Source organism: Thunnus maccoyii, chromosome 16 (genome assembly GCF_910596095.1).
Source record: "Thunnus maccoyii chromosome 16, fThuMac1.1, whole genome shotgun sequence".
NCBI classification, from domain to species: Eukaryota; Metazoa; Chordata; class Actinopteri; order Scombriformes; family Scombridae; genus Thunnus; species Thunnus maccoyii.
Genome location: NC_056548.1, coordinates 18338535 through 18360298, shown reverse-complemented (window position 1 = coordinate 18360298; position 21764 = coordinate 18338535). Strand labels below are relative to the sequence as shown.

At 43.1% G+C, this 21764-nt stretch overlaps 1 protein-coding gene across 3 annotated transcripts in view; it reads left to right on the top strand.

Moving 5' to 3' along the window:
• The window catches only part of LOC121880735 (signal-induced proliferation-associated 1-like protein 1), a 36535-nt gene extending 15448 nt beyond the window's left edge, over nucleotides 1–21087 (top strand). For all 3 annotated transcript variants that reach the window (XM_042388222.1, XM_042388220.1, XM_042388221.1), the window contains 20 exons: nucleotides 2462–4171; nucleotides 4308–4438; nucleotides 5633–5821; nucleotides 6085–6259; nucleotides 7051–7154; nucleotides 7470–7627; nucleotides 11213–11792; nucleotides 12899–13173; nucleotides 13277–13531; nucleotides 13636–13779; nucleotides 13864–14012; nucleotides 14133–14215; nucleotides 14536–14948; nucleotides 15886–16095; nucleotides 16745–16907; nucleotides 17011–17212; nucleotides 17486–17635; nucleotides 17825–17942; nucleotides 18226–18304; nucleotides 19032–21087. In XM_042388222.1, the coding sequence (XP_042244156.1) occupies nucleotides 2689–4171; nucleotides 4308–4438; nucleotides 5633–5821; nucleotides 6085–6259; nucleotides 7051–7154; nucleotides 7470–7627; nucleotides 11213–11792; nucleotides 12899–13173; nucleotides 13277–13531; nucleotides 13636–13779; nucleotides 13864–14012; nucleotides 14133–14215; nucleotides 14536–14948; nucleotides 15886–16095; nucleotides 16745–16907; nucleotides 17011–17212; nucleotides 17486–17635; nucleotides 17825–17942; nucleotides 18226–18304; nucleotides 19032–19175 (5205 nt within the window). In that variant the 5' untranslated portion in view covers nucleotides 2462–2688 and the 3' untranslated portion in view covers nucleotides 19176–21087. The remainder of the gene's footprint in view (nucleotides 1–2461; nucleotides 4172–4307; nucleotides 4439–5632; nucleotides 5822–6084; nucleotides 6260–7050; nucleotides 7155–7469; nucleotides 7628–11212; nucleotides 11793–12898; nucleotides 13174–13276; nucleotides 13532–13635; nucleotides 13780–13863; nucleotides 14013–14132; nucleotides 14216–14535; nucleotides 14949–15885; nucleotides 16096–16744; nucleotides 16908–17010; nucleotides 17213–17485; nucleotides 17636–17824; nucleotides 17943–18225; nucleotides 18305–19031) is intronic.
• Nucleotides 21088–21764: the final 677 nt, after the last annotated feature.

Genomic DNA, 21764 nt, shown 5'->3' with positions numbered 1-21764 from the left:
AAGTCGTACCTTTTTTAGCAGTTTGTTGCTGCCATAATGCATGGTGATTGCCACTGTCACTGATCAGTATCTGCTCACATCAGCTGGGCTGACTGCATTTAAAAAAAAAAAAAAAATTAAAAGTCAGTGGTATATTCTGCAGTTACATCGCTATGGCTAATATTTAAAATATTGTTTATAATCAGATGATCTGCTTAATGAGGTAGCTTAAACATAGGCTATAGGGATGAAAAGTCAGGAAAGACCAGGTGAGTAGCTGAGGATGGGCTGTGAATAGGTTCAAATGGACATCGTCATATGCCGCTTCAGTAGACATTGACCAACCCTAGTGGGGAACCTTCCTTGGGTGACAGATGGAAGATCACAGTGGCGATATTTTCTTTCATCTTATTTGAATTTCCTCTGGCTGAAGATTTGAAGAGATTGTAAGCATGAAAGTTACATAAAGTGATGCCAGGGCATCTTGGTGGCCTTGGTGGCGTAGCATGTAACCATGATGCTGTTATAATCTGATATTTTTTGCATCCATTTCATTTGATCGGGTCTAATTTGGTCTAATGCGAAGGATTTTTCACTGATTTGCTTATTTGGCTCCACATTAAACCTCTAATGAATTTCTTGTTCCCTGTTCACTGCTGTTTTATTTGTGATTTAACCAAATGACAATTCGACACACTCTCATCCCCAGAGCCATGAGATTTTACACTCGCTCTTTTTTTCTTGCAAATTGATGTTGATATTATCATACAAATGGCATTGTCTAGGAAACATTTGACCCATCTCTCATTTGACTGTACCATTATGGTAATGTTGTTGACATGCACTATGCACTGCATTCATACATATATATATTGTTTGTCTCTTTAAATGGAAAACATCCACGTCTTTGAATTACACTTATTTATTAAAGCAAACTGTAATCCCTCTTAGATAAATATTACACTACAGTGGATGTGTCACACCCCACATGAACGTCTGCTTCCTACTCAGGAGTGTATCTGTGTGCTAGTTAGCATAAAGCTGGCAGGGATGTTGGGATGCAGTGTGAAGGTGGCTGTGCTGTAGGCCCGTCACAGTGCACTGATTGCTAGTGGCTAATGTGATCACAGCTACAGCCAGGCAGGGCTGACTGAGAGTGGAGCCTTAATCTCCCCCAGTGTCTCACTGCCAAATTGGCCTGATTTGTCAGGCAGAGGATCATCACCCACTTCTCAGATGACTTTCAAAGGGCCCCTTTGCTTTTTGATGTGAAGCTTGGGATATTTGATCCAGAAAACTGCAACTCTGCATTACAATTCACTACTGTTGGCTACTAAATGGGCACGCAAAGAGATCTCACAAGCCAGGAGTCGGTCTTAGAGGGAGGTTTAGAGGTCTGCCAGTTGCGGAGACTGAAATTTACTGATAGATCCAGATTTTTCTCTCACTCATGTGTAATCTTGCTTTGAACTAGGGGTGTGCCATATTGTATCGTTCACAATAATATCGGTATAATTTTTAATATGATAATAAAAATCATATCGCGATAATGGCAATATTCGGACTTGTTGACGTAATGATGTCATACCGTTACACACAGCAACAACAAACATGGCTGAAAGCTATCGGCTTCACAGTGGATATGAAAGTATATTAAATATCTTTTTCTTGTGGACTGTTGGTTGGGACAAAAGAAGACATTTTAGGATCTCACCTTGGGCTTTTATTTTATAAACCAAACAACTTATCGATTCATTGAGAAAATAATCGACAGATTAATTGAAAATATTTTTTTGTCGCAGCACAACTCAAATTAACTGATCTGGGCAAAGGCATCATTTTGCTCAGACCTTCAAGGAAGAAAAAGACACACATTGTTGAACCCATTTTGAATTTGGCTGAGCTTTCATGTTTCCCCTAGATGCTAATGCTGAAATTGGTTTGAAAAGTAGGCCCCCTTATCTGAAATTAAACATGTCAGTGAATTTTCACTGGCTCCTAAAAAGCAATCAGAGGAAAAAAAAGAGAAACCTCCACATTTTGTTCTGCAGGCAGATTTATGGATTCCATATATCTCGTACTTTCTACAGAGAGGAAACATTTGCATATTTGTAAAGATGCCCTCACACATTTTCACTGGAAAGGTAAAATGAAAAGATACCCTGTGGTATGACAGATATGAAATGAAATGAAAAAAGGGGAGATATGTTCTTGCTTACCTTAAAAAATGAGATTGTAATTAGACTTACCATTGTGCTTTCTCCTATGTCAAGAGAGAGAGTATAACAGGGCACTGATCAAAGTCAATCAAGTGTGAAGAAGTCTAGTTTTCCAATACTATGGATCTCATTTCCACAATTTTATAGTATAAGACCCTTATTTCTGTCTTCTTTATGTCAGGGAATGTGGTATGAGTCAGGATATGGATAACTTTGTCCATACTCTTACTGTCTGTACTAACTGACTTCTCTTTTCTTTCCAGGACTGTGTGTTTGAAGTAAAAGAAATGCCAATTGGAAGTGTCGACACAGCCAAGGAAGCAGTATGCAGGCTTGAGTGCTGAGGAGGTGGCCTTAACCCTTCTCTTCTCCTGCGTCTTCACTTGTTGATCCAGACAATCAACCTGCTCATGAAGTCAGGTAGAAGCATCCCATCCCAGAGGCAGCTATGTCAACCTACTGAGTGCCTTTAACCTTTGGCACTCGTGTCATGACAAGCCTGAAGCGCCCACCCATGGAGCGCACCGTTGGGGGCTCCATCCCCGCCACTGATGAGTTTTACACCCGCCACCTCCGTGTGGTCAATGGAGGGGCTGTGCCAACCCGCACAGACAATGTTCATGCCAATGTGAGCACAGGAGTGCCTAAAATGGGTGTTCGGGCTCGGGTGGCTGATTGGCCCCCTAGAAAAGACCTTGCAGGGACTCTGTGGCACTCAGCAATGGAGCCTGAGAACCCTGGTGTACCCTCTGCTGGAAAACCTCACATTAAGTTAGGCTCGATTATTAGCCCTCAGGACTCGTCAATGCTGCGTAACATCCACAATACTTTGAAGAATCGAACCCAGGCCCAGGCTAACAACTACAGCCCTGACACCCGTTACCTGGCCCCAGGAGACTACAGAGGTCCATCACATAGAAACCCACGGCAGAGACGCATCCGTCAGCGCAGCAACAGTGACATGACTATCAGTGAGATGGAAGGTAGTGGGGACAGTGGCGAGGACTGGGGTCCACCATCTGGAACCAAATGGTCCCCTCTTCACCGCGAATATGGCAGCACCTCCTCAATAGATCAGCATGGAGCATCTGGAGAGAGCTTCTTTGAAATGCTTAAGGGCTATCAAGGGGAGAAGGTTGACCAGCGTAGCCCTGCTCCAGCAAAACTGGAGGACATGCTGAATGTAGGGCCCAAGCAGGCCATCATTGATCTTCAGGAGGATGTTACAGAAAGCCTGCCTCCTAAAACCAAGGACAGAGATAAGCCCCCAAAGAGACGCACTAAATCTGAGACAGGAGGTGAATCTATATTCCGTAAACTTCGGAATGTGCGAGGTGAGTCAGACTCACCCAGAGCGGGGTCTGACGTAGAGGATAGCAGGACAGAGGATGTGGGCCCCCCTCTTAAGCCCTGGGTGTGTCAGAAAGGCTTTTCCCACTATGATGTTCAGAGCATGCTGTTTGACCTCAATGAAGTAACTCAGTTGCGGCAGACTGCAAGCAAGAGGAAAAACACCACCACGGGGGCATCTGCTGCTGCTGTAGCATCGGCTACCTCCACCCTCTCGTCCACCCACAGCCTGCCTTACAGTTCCCCAAGTGGCAGCCAGGAAGAGCTCAATTCGAGAGACAGCCCTACTCTGGACACGGGGGATGAGCAGAGCAATGAAATGCTGCTAAGTTGCCCCTGCTTCCGAAACGAGATAGGTGCAGATGGCAATGGGAGACGCAGATTGGGAGCAGGGTATCATGGGCTTGTGGGTGGTGGAGCAGGTAACGGCAGCTCAGGGAACCTGAGTGTGGAAGGAAATTTGTATGAAACATCTGTGAGCACACACTGCACCAATGCTGGAGTAGCAGTGCTCGAGGGACCAAAGGAGGGCCCCAGCACGCTCAGCGAAAAGGGCAAACAGTACATTGTGGAGCATGTGGACCTGGGAGCCTACTACTATAGGAAGTTCTTCTACCTAAGGGGTAAGATGCATATAACTGCTTTCATTACATGTTTTACATTTTACACACAAATGTATGTCGTTTAAAACAGTGATGTTGAAAATCCCCTCAACAACTGTTTTTTAAGTGTGCCCGTTTCTCACTTCCTCTACCTCAGAGCACTGGAACTATTTTGGGATAGATGAGGTGCTGGGTCCAGTGGCAGTGAGCTTGCGCAGGGAGAAGCTGGAGGAGGACAAAGAGCACGGCCAGCAGTATAACTACCGCCTCATCTTCAGAACGAGCGAGGTTAGCCATTGTAACCTATCTTGCTAACACCCCAACCTCAGAACCACATCACATCAGTCCTTCCTGCTGTGGAGTGAATCTGCTCACAGTGTTTAAAGATGTAGTTCATTATTTTCACACTCACAACTTTGGAAAAGTGGAAATTATTTTGTTGGCATTTTTCTGTGTTGTTAGACTGTTAGACATGTAGCAAATCTGTACCCTACTATGCTCATATCCTGAATATCTGTATCAAATCCTGCCATTTACAAGGTGAGTATGGCTCACTTACTACTATGCCTGTGCTGTACGAGGAGGACCAGCTCGAGGTGAAACCAGTCTCAGTTCTTGTTCTTTATTATGCAACCAGCCCTTGGGCTATTCAGCTGTCTTCCAATATCAGCAATGTGTGAAGAAACTTCAGGAAGTGTCCTCATCTACCAGCCTCCAAGGCCTGTCAGTGCCCAAGAACCTCAAACCACTGTGTGGAGAGCTGTTTCAGTAAAAAATAGGCTGTTATATTTAGTTGCATTGTTGGCCCTAAGTCTTCTGTGTCTGGCCTGGGATTTTTAGGTTTTAAATTTTGGGTTACAAGTTTTATTATATGGATGTACATTCTCAGACAGAGAGTGAAGGCACCTGCCTGAGGCTGTTTGTTGTGGATTGAAGTAGAACAGGTGCATGTGATTAAACCCCCACACTTTAGACTGAAGTACCTTAGGACCCCCACCCCCTATCCTACCTTCCAAATATGGAGAACACAGGTCCATTGAGAACACAGGCCTGTTTCTTTCCCGCAAGTCTCAAGCATGTAGGAGAGAAAGTCTCCGTCCATTCCAGCTGCTTATGATAGCCGAGTGATTGAGTTCACCCCCAGAGCCCAGCACAATGCTCACTCTGTGTACACAGAATGCTTAGACAAGCCCTCCCACCTCTTCTTCCTCTGTTCCACTTTCTATTTGCCCTAGGCCTGAAAACATAATTGTCTTGTTGTTTTATGTCAGTGTTTTATGAATACAAGGATGGTATTACTTTAAAAACCACAGCAACTTGTATCCTCTTTTTTTCTGCTGTCTGGGCAGGCATATTCTGCTATCACTGTGTTCCATCTCCGAGAGAAAGTTCAAAGCACACCAAGGATTCCTGAGGTGCATTCTTTCTCTTCACGCACTCCCCGCTTTAATCTCCTCTTCCTCCCCGTCTCTGTCCATTCAGCTGACAACTCTTCGAGGTTCTGTCCTGGAGGATGCAGTGCCTTCCACCTCTAAGCACGGCACTACCCGAGGGCTGCCCATTAAAGAGGTACTGGAGTACCTTCTCCCTGAGCTGGATCTGTCCTGCCTCAGACTGGCCCTCAACACACCCAAAGTCACAGAGCAGCTGATGAAACTGGATGAACAAGGGGTAGGAAGATAAAAGCATAAATATTGAAATATAAATATAAAAAAACAAGCAGTAAAGCAGTCTGATATTGTAAATGTATTATTTCAAGTTTGGTTTAGGAGGAACAAACGTTTTACAGATGTGTCTAATTGCTTGCCTGATTTTGTTTATCTCTACAGAAGGGGAATTATTTGTGTTCTGTGATGTCCTAATGTGAACTTTTAAAGAAATATTGTGTCTCTCATTGTGTGTATGCGTGTATGTCTGTGTTTGCTGATCCCCAGCTGAGTTTTCAGGTAAAGGTTGGGGTGATGTACTGCCGAGCGGGCCAGAGCACCGAGGAGGAGATGTACAACAACGAGACAGCCGGTCCCGCCCTGGAAGAGTTCCTCCAACTGCTGGGGGAGAAGGTTCGCCTCAAGGGCTTCACCAAGTACAGAGCCCAGCTGGACACTAAAAGTAACAATTCCTGAACACATGCATAGATGACACAGTTTGCGCTCTTATTTATTGATGATCCAGGTTATAATGCATCTTTTAAAGCACGAAATTATTGGAGCTAACTCGATGTCTGATTAGATTAGAGATCAAAGGCACAATGTGTATTTTGCTGTCTAGCTCATTGTCTTGACCTTTATTGCCAATAACAAGTCTGGCTCACATTGTTGGTTTCCCCTTCTTCATATTCCACTATTCTTTATAGGACCTGTACTTTGCTCCTTTATTTTTGCTTTTGGTTAAATATTTCCTCTCATTGAACCTCACTTTCCCTGTCCACCTTTGTCCTCATGAAACTTTCACTTAACTTTTTGCATTTGTATCCTTTACTCTTACATGTATCCACTATTATAGTCCTTTATCTCAGTTAAGGATATACTATAACTGGCTTGACTAAAACAAACACAAGTCTGCTGATTGAATTGAGTTGGGTATCATTCATGGTTTATAACCTTGTCGTCCACAAAGAAACTTTCTAGTCTAACTCTTTAAATATGTACTCTGTCCGTTGTTCCCCCTTACAGGATACTTGAGTAAAACAGTTGATTGTTCTCGATATATTGGTTTTGACAGTCTTGTTATCCAGGCTGACATTGATCCACACTTCACTATTGTTTAGTTGTTATGGCTAAAGTGAAATTGCATCCTGTCTTGCACAGAAAACACAAAGCACACAGAATACACATGGGAGGGAGATGGATGGCAGTTATTGTACAATAGTTCTCAACACTGTATTGCTATTTTCCCTACAGCGGATTCCACAGGCACTCACTCCCTGTACACGACATACAAGGACTATGAGATCATGTTCCATGTGTCGACTCTGCTGCCTTACACGCCCAACAACAAACAACAGGTGAAGATAGAGATCCAAGTCTTTGTGGTTTATCATTAGTTGTATATCAGAAAATGGAAACCTCCTTCGTTTGAAAACAAATGCATCAAAGACAGCTGTTAAGGAAGGGAGTGTATGATTTACAGGAATGCATGATATGACATGTGGCTCAGATATCAGATTTGTTTCCCGTCCAACTTTCATTTTGAAGAAACGTTCATTGTTTTCAAGTACCATATTTTTGATTGTCACTGAATGGAATGCTCCACATGCTTGGTATACTCTCAGATTCAAGACCTACACCTCTCTAATAAATACTTATTTTTCTATGACCAGTTGCTGAGGAAGCGCCACATTGGGAACGACATAGTGACCATCGTGTTCCAGGAGCCTGGTTCTCACCCCTTCACGCCCAAGGCCGTTCGCTCTCACTTTCAACATGTCTTCATCATTGTAAGGGTGCACGACCCCTGCTCTGACAACACATGCTACAGGTGGGTCTTTGTATTTGACCAGGAGAGATCATACAGCAGATATAGTGGAGCTTGTCTGAAGGAGCAACACAATGAGCTCGTAGGTGTACAGTAAATGTGTAAGAGACACAATGGATTTTTTTTTTTTTTTTTTTTTTACTTCTGCACATGTATACATGCTATGTGGTTTGTGTTTGTCAAAGGACGGAAGGAAGGAAAAGAAAAAGTAGTTTTGGTATGTGCAGCATGTGTGCCGAACAAAACCCCATCCTGGATAAATACAGGTTTCAAAAAATCTAACAGCTTACCAAAGACTTGGAAAGGTTTCCAGTTTATAGCTTCAGAATTTGTGAGACTGACATTGAGGTTAAGGTTAGACCACCAGCTATGAATATATATGACAGTATATGACCGTTTCTTGAGACTAAGGAAACTCATTACAATTTTAAGTAGGCCAGACTGACCAAACCTGCCATCAATGTTGAAAAATAAATCTAGTTTTAACTTTCCATCTCAGTGCAGAATTGGACCCTTTTTACAGTACCCTGAAAGCTCCACACCACTCAGAGTGCTATCAGCAGTGTTGTTGTAGCTAGCATTAAGACAAAAAAAAGCATTGACTGGAAGGCATGGGTCACATTAAAACATAAAAGCCTTTGCGTGACCATTGTCCCGTCTTTCTGGACTGTATATGTCCGTGTCAACTGTATGTGTGCATAAGTATAAATTAGTTTGATTATGGTCACATAGAAGAGATTGGTGCTGCAGTAGTTGTCTATCTGATCGGAGCTCTCCTCTTCTCCTCCACTGGCTGATTCTTGGCCCTGTGATGATCAGATTGCAACTCTGTGGCGCTCACACTAACACATCACTACCCCACCACACACACACACACACACACATTACTCTCTGTGCTCTGCATACACACATATCATGCACACATAGTTGCTCCCTCTTACTCTATTCCTCCCTATTCTCCTTATACCTCTTTCTCATGCTCACTTGCACACACACATGCACACACTTTCCCTCGCACACTAATTCACTCAAAGGCGCACCATTTGCACACTCATATAATACAAGTATCCCCCTTCTCCTCCCCCCCCTCTCCCTGCCTGCCACTTTGCCTTTGGGCAGCATGAGCCAGAGTGGTCTGAAGGAGTTAGCGCCATGCACATGAAGTACTCTCTTCACCCAGACATGCATGTGAGTGGGAAGGATTGTTGAGAGCAGAGTCCCTCAGAGCTCACAGAGTCTACCTCAGGAGCGGACGGGTCAAGCTAGCCTTCTGTCTCTCAGTTCACAACCGCGTCAAATTTGGGCTAATTTATTTTGAGCTCTTTTCCGCTCTCTACCAAGTTTCTTTGACCAGCTACTCCATTGCATCTACTAGTGGACACCTTCATTCCGCCTGCTTTTGCCTAAAGGGGGCATCTTTTTGTTTATACTCCAGGATTTTTTTTTGAAGGACAAGAGAAAAGGGTGAAATGCTGGTTATCCTGGTTTGCCTTATGGATGAAATGGAGAAGCATGGGACACAGAATCCTTGAGCACAAATCTAGCTACCCCACCCAGAGCCACTCACACTCCCAGCCTTTGGCTTTTACTCATATTCTCTGGATCTAGGCACCATATGTTAAGACTTCACTCCTGACTGTTACAAGTCTTTCCATGGATGCCTTTCCCTGATCGTGCGGAAAATAAGTCTGGGCCTGGACAAAAGCTACAAGGATTTGCAACAACATACTTGAGCGTTGGATTGTAGCTGCAGAAAATGACTGAGTAAGCAACGGTCCAGCAAATCATTTTCTCGCCTTGCGTTCATTGCAACAAAGATTCAGGATATTTTGCAGTCAAAATTTTGAGAAGCATGGTTGCTTTTTATTAAAGCCAGGAGGTAAGTTATAGGTGTTTGTGTAGATGTTTGTATTTTGTGGTGTCTTGATATTGTTGAAACCATGCAGAGCCGTTAATGCAGTGATTTGACCATTTACTGGATTCCAAGCTCTGTGGATTTCAGCTGATCTCTAGTCAAACATTAAAAACATAAACACACATTAATCACACAGACACTCATGTGAATGTTTACATGGATACATACAAGCTTGAAACTTGATTTCATACAAAGAGATGATTGTTCGATATGATTTTTGTCATCACAGCATGGGACTGTGTCTTTATATGTTGCGTAAGACCTTGTTATACAGGCTTTTACTTTACTTCTCTGATCTCTATTAATAAAGTGTATGTTTTGTTTTGTTGAGTCATCTAGTTATTAATAGCCTGTTGTTGCCTGCTGCTGAGATTTGGATAATGCTCAGGTCATATTGAGCCAGACCGGAGCATTAGAGTAGTAAGTGGCCCGGGCCAGCGGGATGCTAATCTGCTGCTTTCAACCGCTGCCTCAAAGTCACACGAGGCCAGCAAGGCAGATTGCATAACTAGATCTTTGTTTAGGAAATGTAGGCTGTTTTGTGCTTGCTAGCTGTAGCCGCAGCGCTGCTTCTCTATACCATGATGTAGCAGAGAGTGGCAGAGTGTGAGCACTGGGAGCTGGCTTGTCAACTATGATTGGATGTATAGTATTTATATGCTGTGTGTAGTCAGGCATGGTTTGCAACATCTCTGCTACAGGCAATGGCTTTATTATCTGTTTAATGGACTGGATGGAGACTTGTCAGGACTGTCACATCAGCTTAGTCAAGGCCACGTCTCGGTTTTCATGTACTCATGAGGCTTTTACTGTAAATGCTAGTGACTGTATGTATATGTATATAGATATATTTATTTATTTATAGCCTCAATATAACCTCCATATTTTGCAGTAGGAATGATGTAGCCACAGTGGATATAAACATGCTATCAGCTGCTCAGACAATCCAAATGTCTTTCCCCCACTGGTAAAACAATCCCAATATGTTTAAATTAATTAGATTTTTTTTTTTTCTACAGTGAGCTAAGTTTTTTTGCACAACAGGTATGACACAGCATTACCTACACCTGTTGACTAATTTATAGTAATCCAACTCCAAGACAGCCATTGTGTGCAAATGGAATAGGAGCAGTAGAGGGTAACAAGAGGAGAGCCTTGCCCGTAGGAATTCTAACGCCCTCCTTTATATTCACAAGTGAAATAGGTCAAAGGCAACAAAGCCTCAGGGGAAACTATGTAAAGACGTCTCTACTATTCTTTTTTTAAGAGACCATGTGCTGTTTGTCCTTGCAACATACATCATCCCACCAAATTTTCCTGGTTATAGGCAAATAACCATTATGGTAACAAGTTTTTTTGTTTCAGTGTTTATATTTTGTCACTCTTCAGCTTTATACACATAATCTTGTTTGCATTTCATTATGTTTCATTTGATTTTTTTATTTGTTTTTGCATAATATACACATCTCATACTGTATTAAATCTACCCTCTATGTTATGGATACTGGTGTTTTTGTTTAGTGTATATTTTTTGCAAGTATGTTTAATTTATATGGTTTTATGACAATAAAGCTGCAAATGCATATTTACAATTGGTTTATAGGTATGAATTTTGATGTATTCACATACTGAAGCAGTGACCTCAAACCCTCCCTTCTTTTGTTCCTCTGCAGTGTGGCTGTCACCCGTTCACAGGACGTCCCCTCCTTCGGCCCCCCAATCCCCAAGGGCGTGACCTTCCCCAAGTCCACTGTCTTCAGGGACTTCCTGTTGGCCAAAGTCATCAATGCCGAGAACGCAGCCCACAAGTCAGATAAGTTTGGCGCCATGGCAACACGCACACGGCAGGAGTACCTGAGGGACTTGGCAGAACGTCATGTGACCAATACTCCAGTAGAGCCCACTGGGAAGTTCCCCTTCATCTCTCTGGCCCACAAGCGACGAGAGAAGGTGCGTCCGTACAGTGGGGCGGAGCTCCGCAGCCTGGGGGCGGTAACCTGGCAGGTTCACGCTGAAGACCAAGTAGCCGGCGCTGAACGTGAATGCCTATTGGCCATTTCAAATGACTTCATCATCCTACTGGATCAGGAAGCCAAAGCAGTCGTGTTTAACTGCGCCACACGTGATGTGATTGGTTGGTCATCTGGAAGCCCTGCCTCCATGAAGATCTACTATGAGCGTGGCGAGAGCGTGTCACTGCGCTCCATCAATAACAACACAGAAGACTTTGGAGAGGTTGTCAAAAGACTGGAGGTCAGTGGGGCACTGCTGCTGTCTATGACAGTACCTCTCATTAGCACACACATATCTGTTACAGCTGTCAGAAGTCACACTGAGCTAAACACCCCATCTTTGACAAACAGCTTGTAATGAAAATGCACATAAATCCTTGTAACTCTGAATATGGTAAATGTATTACTACTTTAATCGTTATATTTATATTTTAGGCCGTTATCTGGAACTATTCAGAATCAGAAACAGGTTACAATGACTAAAACAGGATAGTTATAAAAATATACATTTCTAAATCAAGCAACTAGTTTCAACGAGAGCAAAGATCAGGGCCTTTTGAAATCTCCGTGAAACCACTAATTAAACAGATGTGTAGACAAAAAGTGCTTAGTGAAGTTTGTCGGTGACTTTCAGTCCCATGATTGACAGTGTGATGACACGCAATGCCCAGTGTCCACTTCGTTGACTAAAGCAGTATGAAAAAATAAGAACTAAGTGTTGTTGATGTTATTATAGCAACACATGGGCGTAGCCTCAAATTATACAGCCACCAAAAAGCCACAGCTGTTGTGTTGTAACTATGATTATAAGCAATGTGAAGCATAATGCATAGTAATTTGGTGATATGATATCATTACTGAGGTTTTCAAAGTGGTGTAGGTAAGGCAGTGCTTTTTGGTGGGGTATTTAGATCATTCCTTAGACTGAACAGTTTTAGTTGATGGTAAACAAAGTCAAGAATTACTGTTGCCTGCTAGCAGTACTTGCACATGCCATGGCTTTTGTTGTGGGCATCATGACTCAGCCTCTGTTGTGATTCGCTTCCAGGCTGCACAAGCCAGTATTTACTTCTCTGTTAATCAGTCACAGGTAGAGGAGGAGCTAGACAGGGTGTCCAATGGTAGTCGGTTATAAGGGGATTGTACCAAATAATTCACTTTCATAATTAAATGAAAGTGTTTTGTATTCATAGATTGTGATGGATAGATGTTGTGTGGGAGATGGTTCATCATTTTATCAGCAAAAGACTGAAAGGTTGTAAGAAAAGTTTTATGCATTGTGCTTCTCTTCCACTCCTCTTTGCTGTGCTTCCACGTGCCCACTCCTTTACTCTATCTGTTCTGTAGCTCTTGACCAAGGGCAGTCAGACCACAGAGATGACCCTGCGTCGTAATGCCCTGGGCCAGCTGGGCTTCCATGTCAACTTTGAGGGCATCGTAGCAGAGGTGGAGCCCTACGGGTACGCCTGGCAGGCTGGGCTCAGGCAAGGTAGCAGATTGGTGGAGATTTGCAAGGTTGCGGTGGCCTCACTGTCCCACGAGCAGATGATCGACCTGCTCCGAACCTCCGTCACCGTCAAGGTGGTCATCATTCCTCCACACGAAGACTCCACACCACGCAGGTAGAGTGGACATGGAAAGATCTGTAGATGCAAGCGACTGCAGTTGATACAGTCGAGGCTGTCAGTGTAGTATTCTGATTGTGAATGCTTCATATGTCAACAGAGGCTGCTCTGAAATCTACCACATGCCACTAGTGGACTACAAGAACCACAAGGAGGGCATGCCCTATGAGTTAAAGTTCCCCTTCCGCCCGACCAACAACAACAAGTGGCCACGAACATCTTCCAGCCCTCAAACACGCACTGCTGGCTCAGGGGGAACACTCATCAAGGCCCCTCCGTCAGACTTCAGTGAGCGTAACTCTGCTGCTATTCCCCGCAGTGTGTCCAGTGATGGTCGACCCGTCAATCCCAAAAGGTCACAAAATACCTAAAATGCTTTTATGAAATTTGAAGACACACTGAACTCATACCCGTCTGATTGCTGCATGTCTTTAATGACATCCTTATGTGTCCTCACAGATATTCCCCAGGGAACGACAACTACGCTCTTGCCTGCTCCATTGTGATGGGTCGCACACTGCACAACACAAACTCCCCCTCCAGCCTCTCCTACTCTGACACCATGGGCTCCAGCCATTGGAGGCAGAAGTCTATGCCTGATGGGTAGGTTCTTCTGCCCCTCACTCCTGGTTTCACAGACTAATGAATCAAAATTTGCAACATAAACCCTCGTCGTCTCTCTTCCAGGTTTAATAACAACAACTGCCAGTCTCCTGTGTCATCTGTGCGGCATGTGGCAGGTGACGGGGTCAAAGTGTGCTCTAGCGCTGGTGCTGCTTGGACCCGAACTGGGGAGGGTGAGGCAGCCAGCAGACTGGGTGACAAAACCAGTGCAGGTAAGAGAAACTTCAAAACTTTGGTCTCAGTATTAGCAGTAGCATTGAATAAAACATTACTTTTACTGTGCTAACACTTACATAGAGACCTCATTACCCATATGTCTTTGCTTTCTACAGATACTTCAGTTTCTAAGGCGGTGATTCCTCGACTCCAGCCAGCAGAGCAAAGCGGACACATGTCTCCCAACAAGAGCACTAAGGTGAGCCAGAATCAACAAACATGTAATTTCCTTGTTCCTATTTAATGGCAGATTACAAGTTGATAACTGTGGTAACCAAAGAGCTGCTGTTTATTTGCTGGTAATGTGCTTTGGAGTAGAAACTACAATATGTTTATACCAGTCTGCTCTAAGAACAGTTATTTAAATGTTTCTAACATCTAAAATACTACAGTGACATGAGCAGCTGCTTGCAATATCATTGTGGGTTCTCCAAGTCACTCTATGAACTGTAAAAAACTTGCAGAACAAAAATGGTTTTAAATCTGAAAATTATCATTTGACTTTTTGTCTCTGAACAGGCGGACGCTCCATATTCATCCAGCCAGTCGAGTAGCAACACGCTCTCAAGCAACGCCTCCAGCTCCACCCACAGCGACGAGAAGTGGTATGAGGTCGGTTCCCGTTCAGGGGTGCGGAGTGATCTGGAGCTCAATGGCTATCTACAGGGGACCTCCACTGACAGTGGCATCGACGCCACCTCTTTCACTGCAACCCAAAGCAGCACAGCTTCTTCAACTGGTGCCTTCAGGGCCAAGGAAAAAATTCAATGGCAGGATGAGCCAGCAGGCAGCCAGAGAGCCACCGACATGTCACCTCCGACACCAGACTCTCTTGTCGCTATTGGAGGCAGTGAGAACCCGGCGACGAGCCCGTCAGCCTTTCCTCCTGACAGTGGTTCCTATAGCCTGAGTGATGCTGCCTCCCACTCCAGGTGTGCTGCTGTTATATTAGAGTCAGCTGTGCAGGCGGCTCAGGAATTTGTGCCCTTGCATCAATGTTTCATTAAACAGACAGTGATTCATTGTAGTCCAGATATATTCTGTACCGTCCCCGATGGAAAAGTCCAAAGCTCTGCGGTTTGGCATTAACAAAGGGAAAGGGGAAGAATGAAATAACTCTATGTGTGTGTGTGTGTGTGTGTGTGTGTGTGTGTGTGTGTGTATGGTTTTGAATTTGTATGTATCTCAGTCTCCCGGTATCCATGATAGAAAGGAAGTGCTTGATGTTGCTAGAAATGCAGACTGTGAGCTCAGCACTGTTCCCCCCTCTTCTAAATCCCACTTCCTTTGAATCAACTAAAGCTTTTCTCCCTCTCTTCTTCACTCAGCCAGAAATAACTCAGCTCCACCAGACCTGTACATAGGCAGCTTTGTTTCATAGTATGTGCACGCTCATATGCGCTTGCACTCAGACACAAAACTTGCTGTTTGAAATTTCAACTTTTGTGTCAAACTATGGAGAATTGTTATTTGAAGTTGCGGGAAATTAAGTGCAAGGACTCGGTGTCCTATTTCTTTTTTATGAATTCATCAGTCAGTCGCATCTATAGCAGTAGAAGGAGGTTTAGTGATGGAATAGTTAAACTAGTGTTTTTAAGATGTTTTTGTGCATTAATGAATGCAAACAGTCTTAATACAATATTTTGCTCCTATTTTACTGCTACAATATTTTGACAGTGAAGCAAGAAGAAAAGTGAAGTCACATTCAAGTGATCAGTGCTTCATTAATTAAAGGCCAAAATAAGATCAAACAACAACGCTATAATGTGTATCTCTGTGTTTGTGTAATTATATAAATATCAATATCAGTAACTCATCTTTATTAATGCCTGTCTCTCACCTCCCTCCCTTTCCCCTGTTCGTCTCCAGCACACTGAGTTCTGGCCACTCAGGGAGTCCGATGGGCCAGGGCTGCAGTCCCATGTCCCCCCAGGACGAGTCGGCCCCCTCACACACATCCCAGAACTCCCCGGGGCCCAAGAGCTTCTACCCTCGGCAGGGGGCGACTTCTAAGTACCTGATTGGCTGGAGGAAACCCGGGGGAACTGTCAACTCTGTGGACTTTGGCAGCACTCGCAAGTAAGACAAGAACAGTTTTTACAAAGCATCTGTGAATGTTTAAAACTCTGCCCTATGCATGTTGTGATAAGTTTATCATTCGGTGTAGAAATGCATCCTGCTGTCAGTGGTGTTGATGTTTGAGATGTCGGTAGGGAATAATTTGTCCCTGAGACTGCTCTTCTAATTGTAATGCTTTTTTTAAAAATTTGGTCAACACTGCCACCATGTGGTGTAGCTGGGAAGCTTTTCTGACATCATGTTATGGTTCCCAGGATTGACTTTACATACTTTCCCTTTTTCATTCAGCAGCTGCTTATGTCTTACCGTTTGATATAAAGGGTGATCGTATAATTTGTGGTTGATGACAACTGCTGTTTTCACACTGTGCAGCTGCTCAGCAAACCACAGTTTTCCCTGGTGAATCAGTTGGGTGGTTAAGTACATTCCTCAGGGCACATCAACACCACATTGGGTTTACAGCATCTTATCATTCACAGATTTTTCCATCCAGTCTGGGAATTTGAACCGGTGACCTCTAATCACAGGCATGCTTTCTTGAATTCTCAGTCACCACCTCCATTACAGTTGCTTCCTGATTTTCTATTAAATGTGTTTTATTTGGATTTAAGAGGCTTTTATCTGAGTTGGATTTTGCTTTTATCTCCAGACGGCATCAGAGTGATGGCTTACTGGGCGGTCAGCCGCAGCTCAGGGCCAATCTCCGGGGCTCCCAATCACCCCAGAGGCACACTGCCAAGTCCAGCCTGGAAGAAGACTTGAAGAAACTCATCACACTTGACAGCCCTCCACCCACTACAAGTGAAGAGAAGGTATTCACAAAGACAACGGCTCAATTGTCAATATTGATGTTAGTAAAGGTCTATAATGCAGGTAAAACAAATCTTTTTGCATACATTCTATTTCTCTCTGAAGCCATTGTTTCCGGGCCCACCACCCAGTCGTCGCTCCCTCCAGAGAACACTGTCAGATGAGAGTATTTACAGCGGGCAGAGGGAGCCGTCCTCCAATGGGCAGCGCAACACACCCACTGACCTTCTGTTCAGCTGCTCCACCATGCCACGCTCACCCACCGCTCGCCATGCAGCCAGCCGACGAGCATCACACAAATCCCTCGGTAAATCTTCAGTGTTTATAGTCAACCATAAAAGAGATGGAAGTGTAATGCATGTTGTACTTTGTGTAGTAAAGCGTAATGAAATGGGATGATTTGATTTATAGCACAGTATATCTTTATGTAATGAAATGAAAAGCTCAAAATGTTACGTATAATTTTAGTTTACATGTGTTATGTGCCGTCACTGTTGGCTGCATTTCTCTCATCTTCTGTCACGGGGGAGTAGATACAAATGCTGTCCAGTGGGTTTACTTTGCAATTTCTCCTTCCCAGGAGACCTGTCAGCCCCGGAGAGCTCAGAGCTAGAACAGGAGAGGAAGAGGCAGCAGCTGCAGGATCCTGTCCTCATGCCCCTGCCTGACTCCGGGGCAGATGGCCCGCTGGACTGGGCCCACCTGGTAGATGCTGCCAAGGCCTTTGAGGGTAGGCACACATCGTGTTTTCATTTCCTCCTCAAAATCATTGGAAGTAAAGGTTAATTACTGATATTACTTTTCAGGGGAACTGCCATATTTATTATCACCAGAAGAGTGCGCTGTTATTCTGTGTTTGTTTTCTCTCAACTGAAGGCTGAAGCTCTAATAGTAGATCTTTAAATTGTTTTTAATTCAGAGCAGAGGCTGGTCTTCCTAGCCGCCCAGGAGGAGAGCTCCATGGCTGAGAGCTCAGCAGCCACCAGCCCCCAGCAGGCTGAGCCTCAGGCAGCCCCAATGAGACAGCCCTCGCCTGGGTAAGAGGCCTCAGGTCATGGCCTGGGACCAGTGTTTGCTTTAATCCACTCGTGTCCAGAACTGTGCCACAGAAGACCCTGCAGAATTTATTCCAATGAAACACTACTGCAGCTGATAACACTAATTAGTCCTCTACTCTAGTTGACTGCACACTAATCCGCAGCATCGACAACTTTGATGTTTGATTGGGATGAAAAGGAATATTGACCATAAGCTCAGTTTTGACCACTATTTTAAGTGCTAGTCTTTCCCAGCTAATGAAATGGTTATCATTTTTCACAGAGAGATTCCAGCCTGTTTGATGGGGAAGGTCAGCCAGCTAGAGTCCATGGTGAAGGCGCTACAGGAGGACCTGAAGAAAGTGAGTTATGGTTCAATTAGACTGAGAACTCTGCTCTTCTTTTGCTGAGGTGCACAGCATTTGTAAAACATCTACAGCAGTTGAAGGAGCAATGAACATAAAATACAATGGATCTGAAATTTAAAAAAAAAAAAAGTAGTGCTGATGCTTGATTTGTGTGTAATCGATGGCCATGACCCAGTTTCCCTTTGGCAGCTTCCACAGCAAATGGAATACAATCCAAAATGTCACAAACAAAACAACATGTAACATAGATAACACAGATCTAGATGATACTATACTGTGCTTTAGACATCTTCCAATTACTGTTTTAAATTTGAAAAGTAGCAAGTTGAAGCATCAAAAGCCAGAAGCTAACTATGACACACCTATCAAATTAGTAACCAGCTTTAATTAAAAATAAGCAGATGAAAAAAATAAATGGTATCTTTCTTCTATTGTAATGGAGGTCGTGTTCTCCAGTCATGGCGATGACACAAAGCTTGGAGTAACTGTAATCAGTTTGCACTTTGTAAACCCTTTACCTGGGCACAAATATAAATATGGAGAGAAACAAAAAGTATGAATCTCAAACTTCAGATCACATCGCATGATTTTTTTTTTAATACCAGTATTTATTTGGTTACTTCAGTCTGGTTACATCAGACACCATGTGGTGCACGTTACATATATATCATTACGTATATATATTTCAAACGTCACAAAAACTGTGTTTCTTTATCACCAGGAGAAGGATGCCAAGGCGTCTCTGCAGGCTCAGATCCAGACTTTGCGTGAAGACAACAAGCGTCTCCTTGAGGAGTCCTACAGCGCTTCAGCCAAGCTCAAGAAGTTCACAGAGTGGGTCTTCAACACCATTGACATGAACTGATGCTCACAGCCGTCGACTGTTCTTCTCCACTGGGAGTATGACCACTACTGAAGCTGACCTGAAACTGTTCAGTACTGCACACACATTACGGTTCTTCAAGGACCATCCAAAAAAATGTTCATAAAAACTCACAACAGTTTCTCTAACAAACCAGTGCCAACATGGACCTATTTGCCATCCTGCTTCAGCCTTGTGAATCTGTGGTATAATAATCACCATGAAAGTCAAAGAATCATTAAAAGAAAGGAAAGGGGGACAGAGAAATCAAGCAGTGGTGTAACCGTGTGACAGTTTTGATCAGCATGCACTCCCTTCCTTAGAATTTCACAAATGATGTGATGCTTTGTGTCCAATTTAACAGATTGTTGGTATCCCTGCATGTCAGAGAGTGCAAGATGTTGAATTTAACCTAAAGGGATTTAAAGTTACTGTCCCTGTTTAGCTCCCCAGCTAACCTAATTACAAGTGAACAGATTTCTAATTAAAAAGTTCCAACCCAAAGGAAAATGTCTTTATCCAACGCAAGAGATGATGAATATAGCCCCAAATTCCTCTGATAGAGGTCGACACTTTTTAAGAATTGACAGCGTGTTGTAGTTTCATTTTTAGTTTTACATTGACATTCTTCAATTTTCCCAACTCAGTGATGACATCACTATTTTTTTGTTGTTGTTTTTAAATTACTAACCAAAAGAGGAGATATATGCTAGATATGTTATATGAGAGATGTCACTATCTTTATGGTAGCAGTGTGCGTAGGTAGACACAGGCAGACCCTTTGCATAGAATACACTGTAAACACTGTAATGTCAAGTGCCTGTCTGTAATGCCTATGTGAAAGATTGTATCAAATGTTTGACTTCTAGAGGGTTATTGCAAGTCAAAGTTGTATAGGACTACTGGTCACAAGCAGATGAAAAGAATATATATTGTAAAAAACAAAGAACAATATGGGTGCCATAAAAATAGAGCAGTGTCACTTATTTCAATTCTTGTAAATATATAATATTAACAATTATTTTCTCACCTCTGCCCTTGATATATTTAAAGAGTATTTATGAAAAAGACAAGGCTAAGAAAGAAAAGACAGCCTATGCAGTTAGAGATCTGCATGTACTCATCATAGTCTCCTATATGAGCGGATATTTATCCTTCAACTCGAAACAAAGTTTTCAATAAAATAAGGCAAATTTTTGATCCATACTAATAAAAAATACAAATCATTATGTTTTTGGCCCTGAAAGTCCTCATGATAGACGTGCCTGCTGCAGTGGATTGAATGACAGTGCCACCTAGTGTTGATAACATGTAAAATGCTACATGGAACCGACCCCCTACTCCATCCATAGCATGCTGAAAGGCTTCAATCTGATCCTTAATTCTCTCAATAGATTAAATCGGTACTGTTCAGTATATGATGACATAGTAAGATATTGTGTAAATCCTGAAATTCCAGCTACAGAAGTTTCTGTAGTCTGTAAATCTGCTTTTAAGCCCGACCTGAATTTGGTCTCTAGACGACCAGGCAGACAAAGTCTATATTTAAGCCTCATAACTGATTCCTTTTGTACTCGAATACTGTGCAACTGTATATAAAGAGAATTTGATATTCATCAGAATTTGCACCTTCATTCTTATTTTTTAAGATTATTTTTTGATGTAAATCTGCTTTATTGGCTAGGATATAGAGGAAAGTAACAGGAGCAATATGAAAGATAAACAGGGGATAAGGCAGAACAAAGACCACGAGCCGGACTCAGACTTAAGACTTATATGAGACCCGGAACCCTAGCACAGCAGATTGCCCCTGCACCTTCATTCTCTACATGTGTGAAAGCATGTGATTCTGTTTCCATTGAGCTGTGATGTGTAAAAATGTTTATATCTATTAAAGATATTTTGTTGAATTACACTTTGTCTCACAGAGTGGTCTTTACGTGTGGCATTTTGCGAGGTTTAAGGTAGGAATTAAGTATGAATCACATGATTTAGACACAGGATTTACTTAAAACTGTCCTATTTATGCTTTAACAGCAGAAAAACAATAGCTAAACTAATGTCTGCCATAGGTGTTGGGGCCATCCTAGGTCCTGGAGTAAATGGATACCTGTCAATGGTCTGCCAGGATGTGGTTTCCTGCTGTTGTATTGTGATTAACAGAGAGCTGCTGTTTTTCCACTCTGGCAAGATTACACAAGACAGTTGCCCTGACAGAGATGAGCCAGGATGCGACAGATTGATGGATGAGGATAACCTGAGAGACGGCGGGGTGATGGCATAGACGATTTGGGTTCCAAGAAATGACTGCAGGGTAATGTCTTGAGGAGTTATAGCTAGACTGCTACAAAGCTGCTTTTGGATTTATTAGTCAATTAGATTAAAGGATAGGTTCACTTAAAATTATACTCACATACCCACATGTGCAATGTATAATGATGTTAAAAGAACCCTCTGTAAGGTGACCTCAGCGATTGGGAACAAATGCTGCCTTCAAATGGAACTCATGAGCTCATGGTTATGACATGGGAAGTCACGATATGCTTTGTGTTCGAGAACATTGCTGCTAGGTAACATCTAGAACCCACTGAG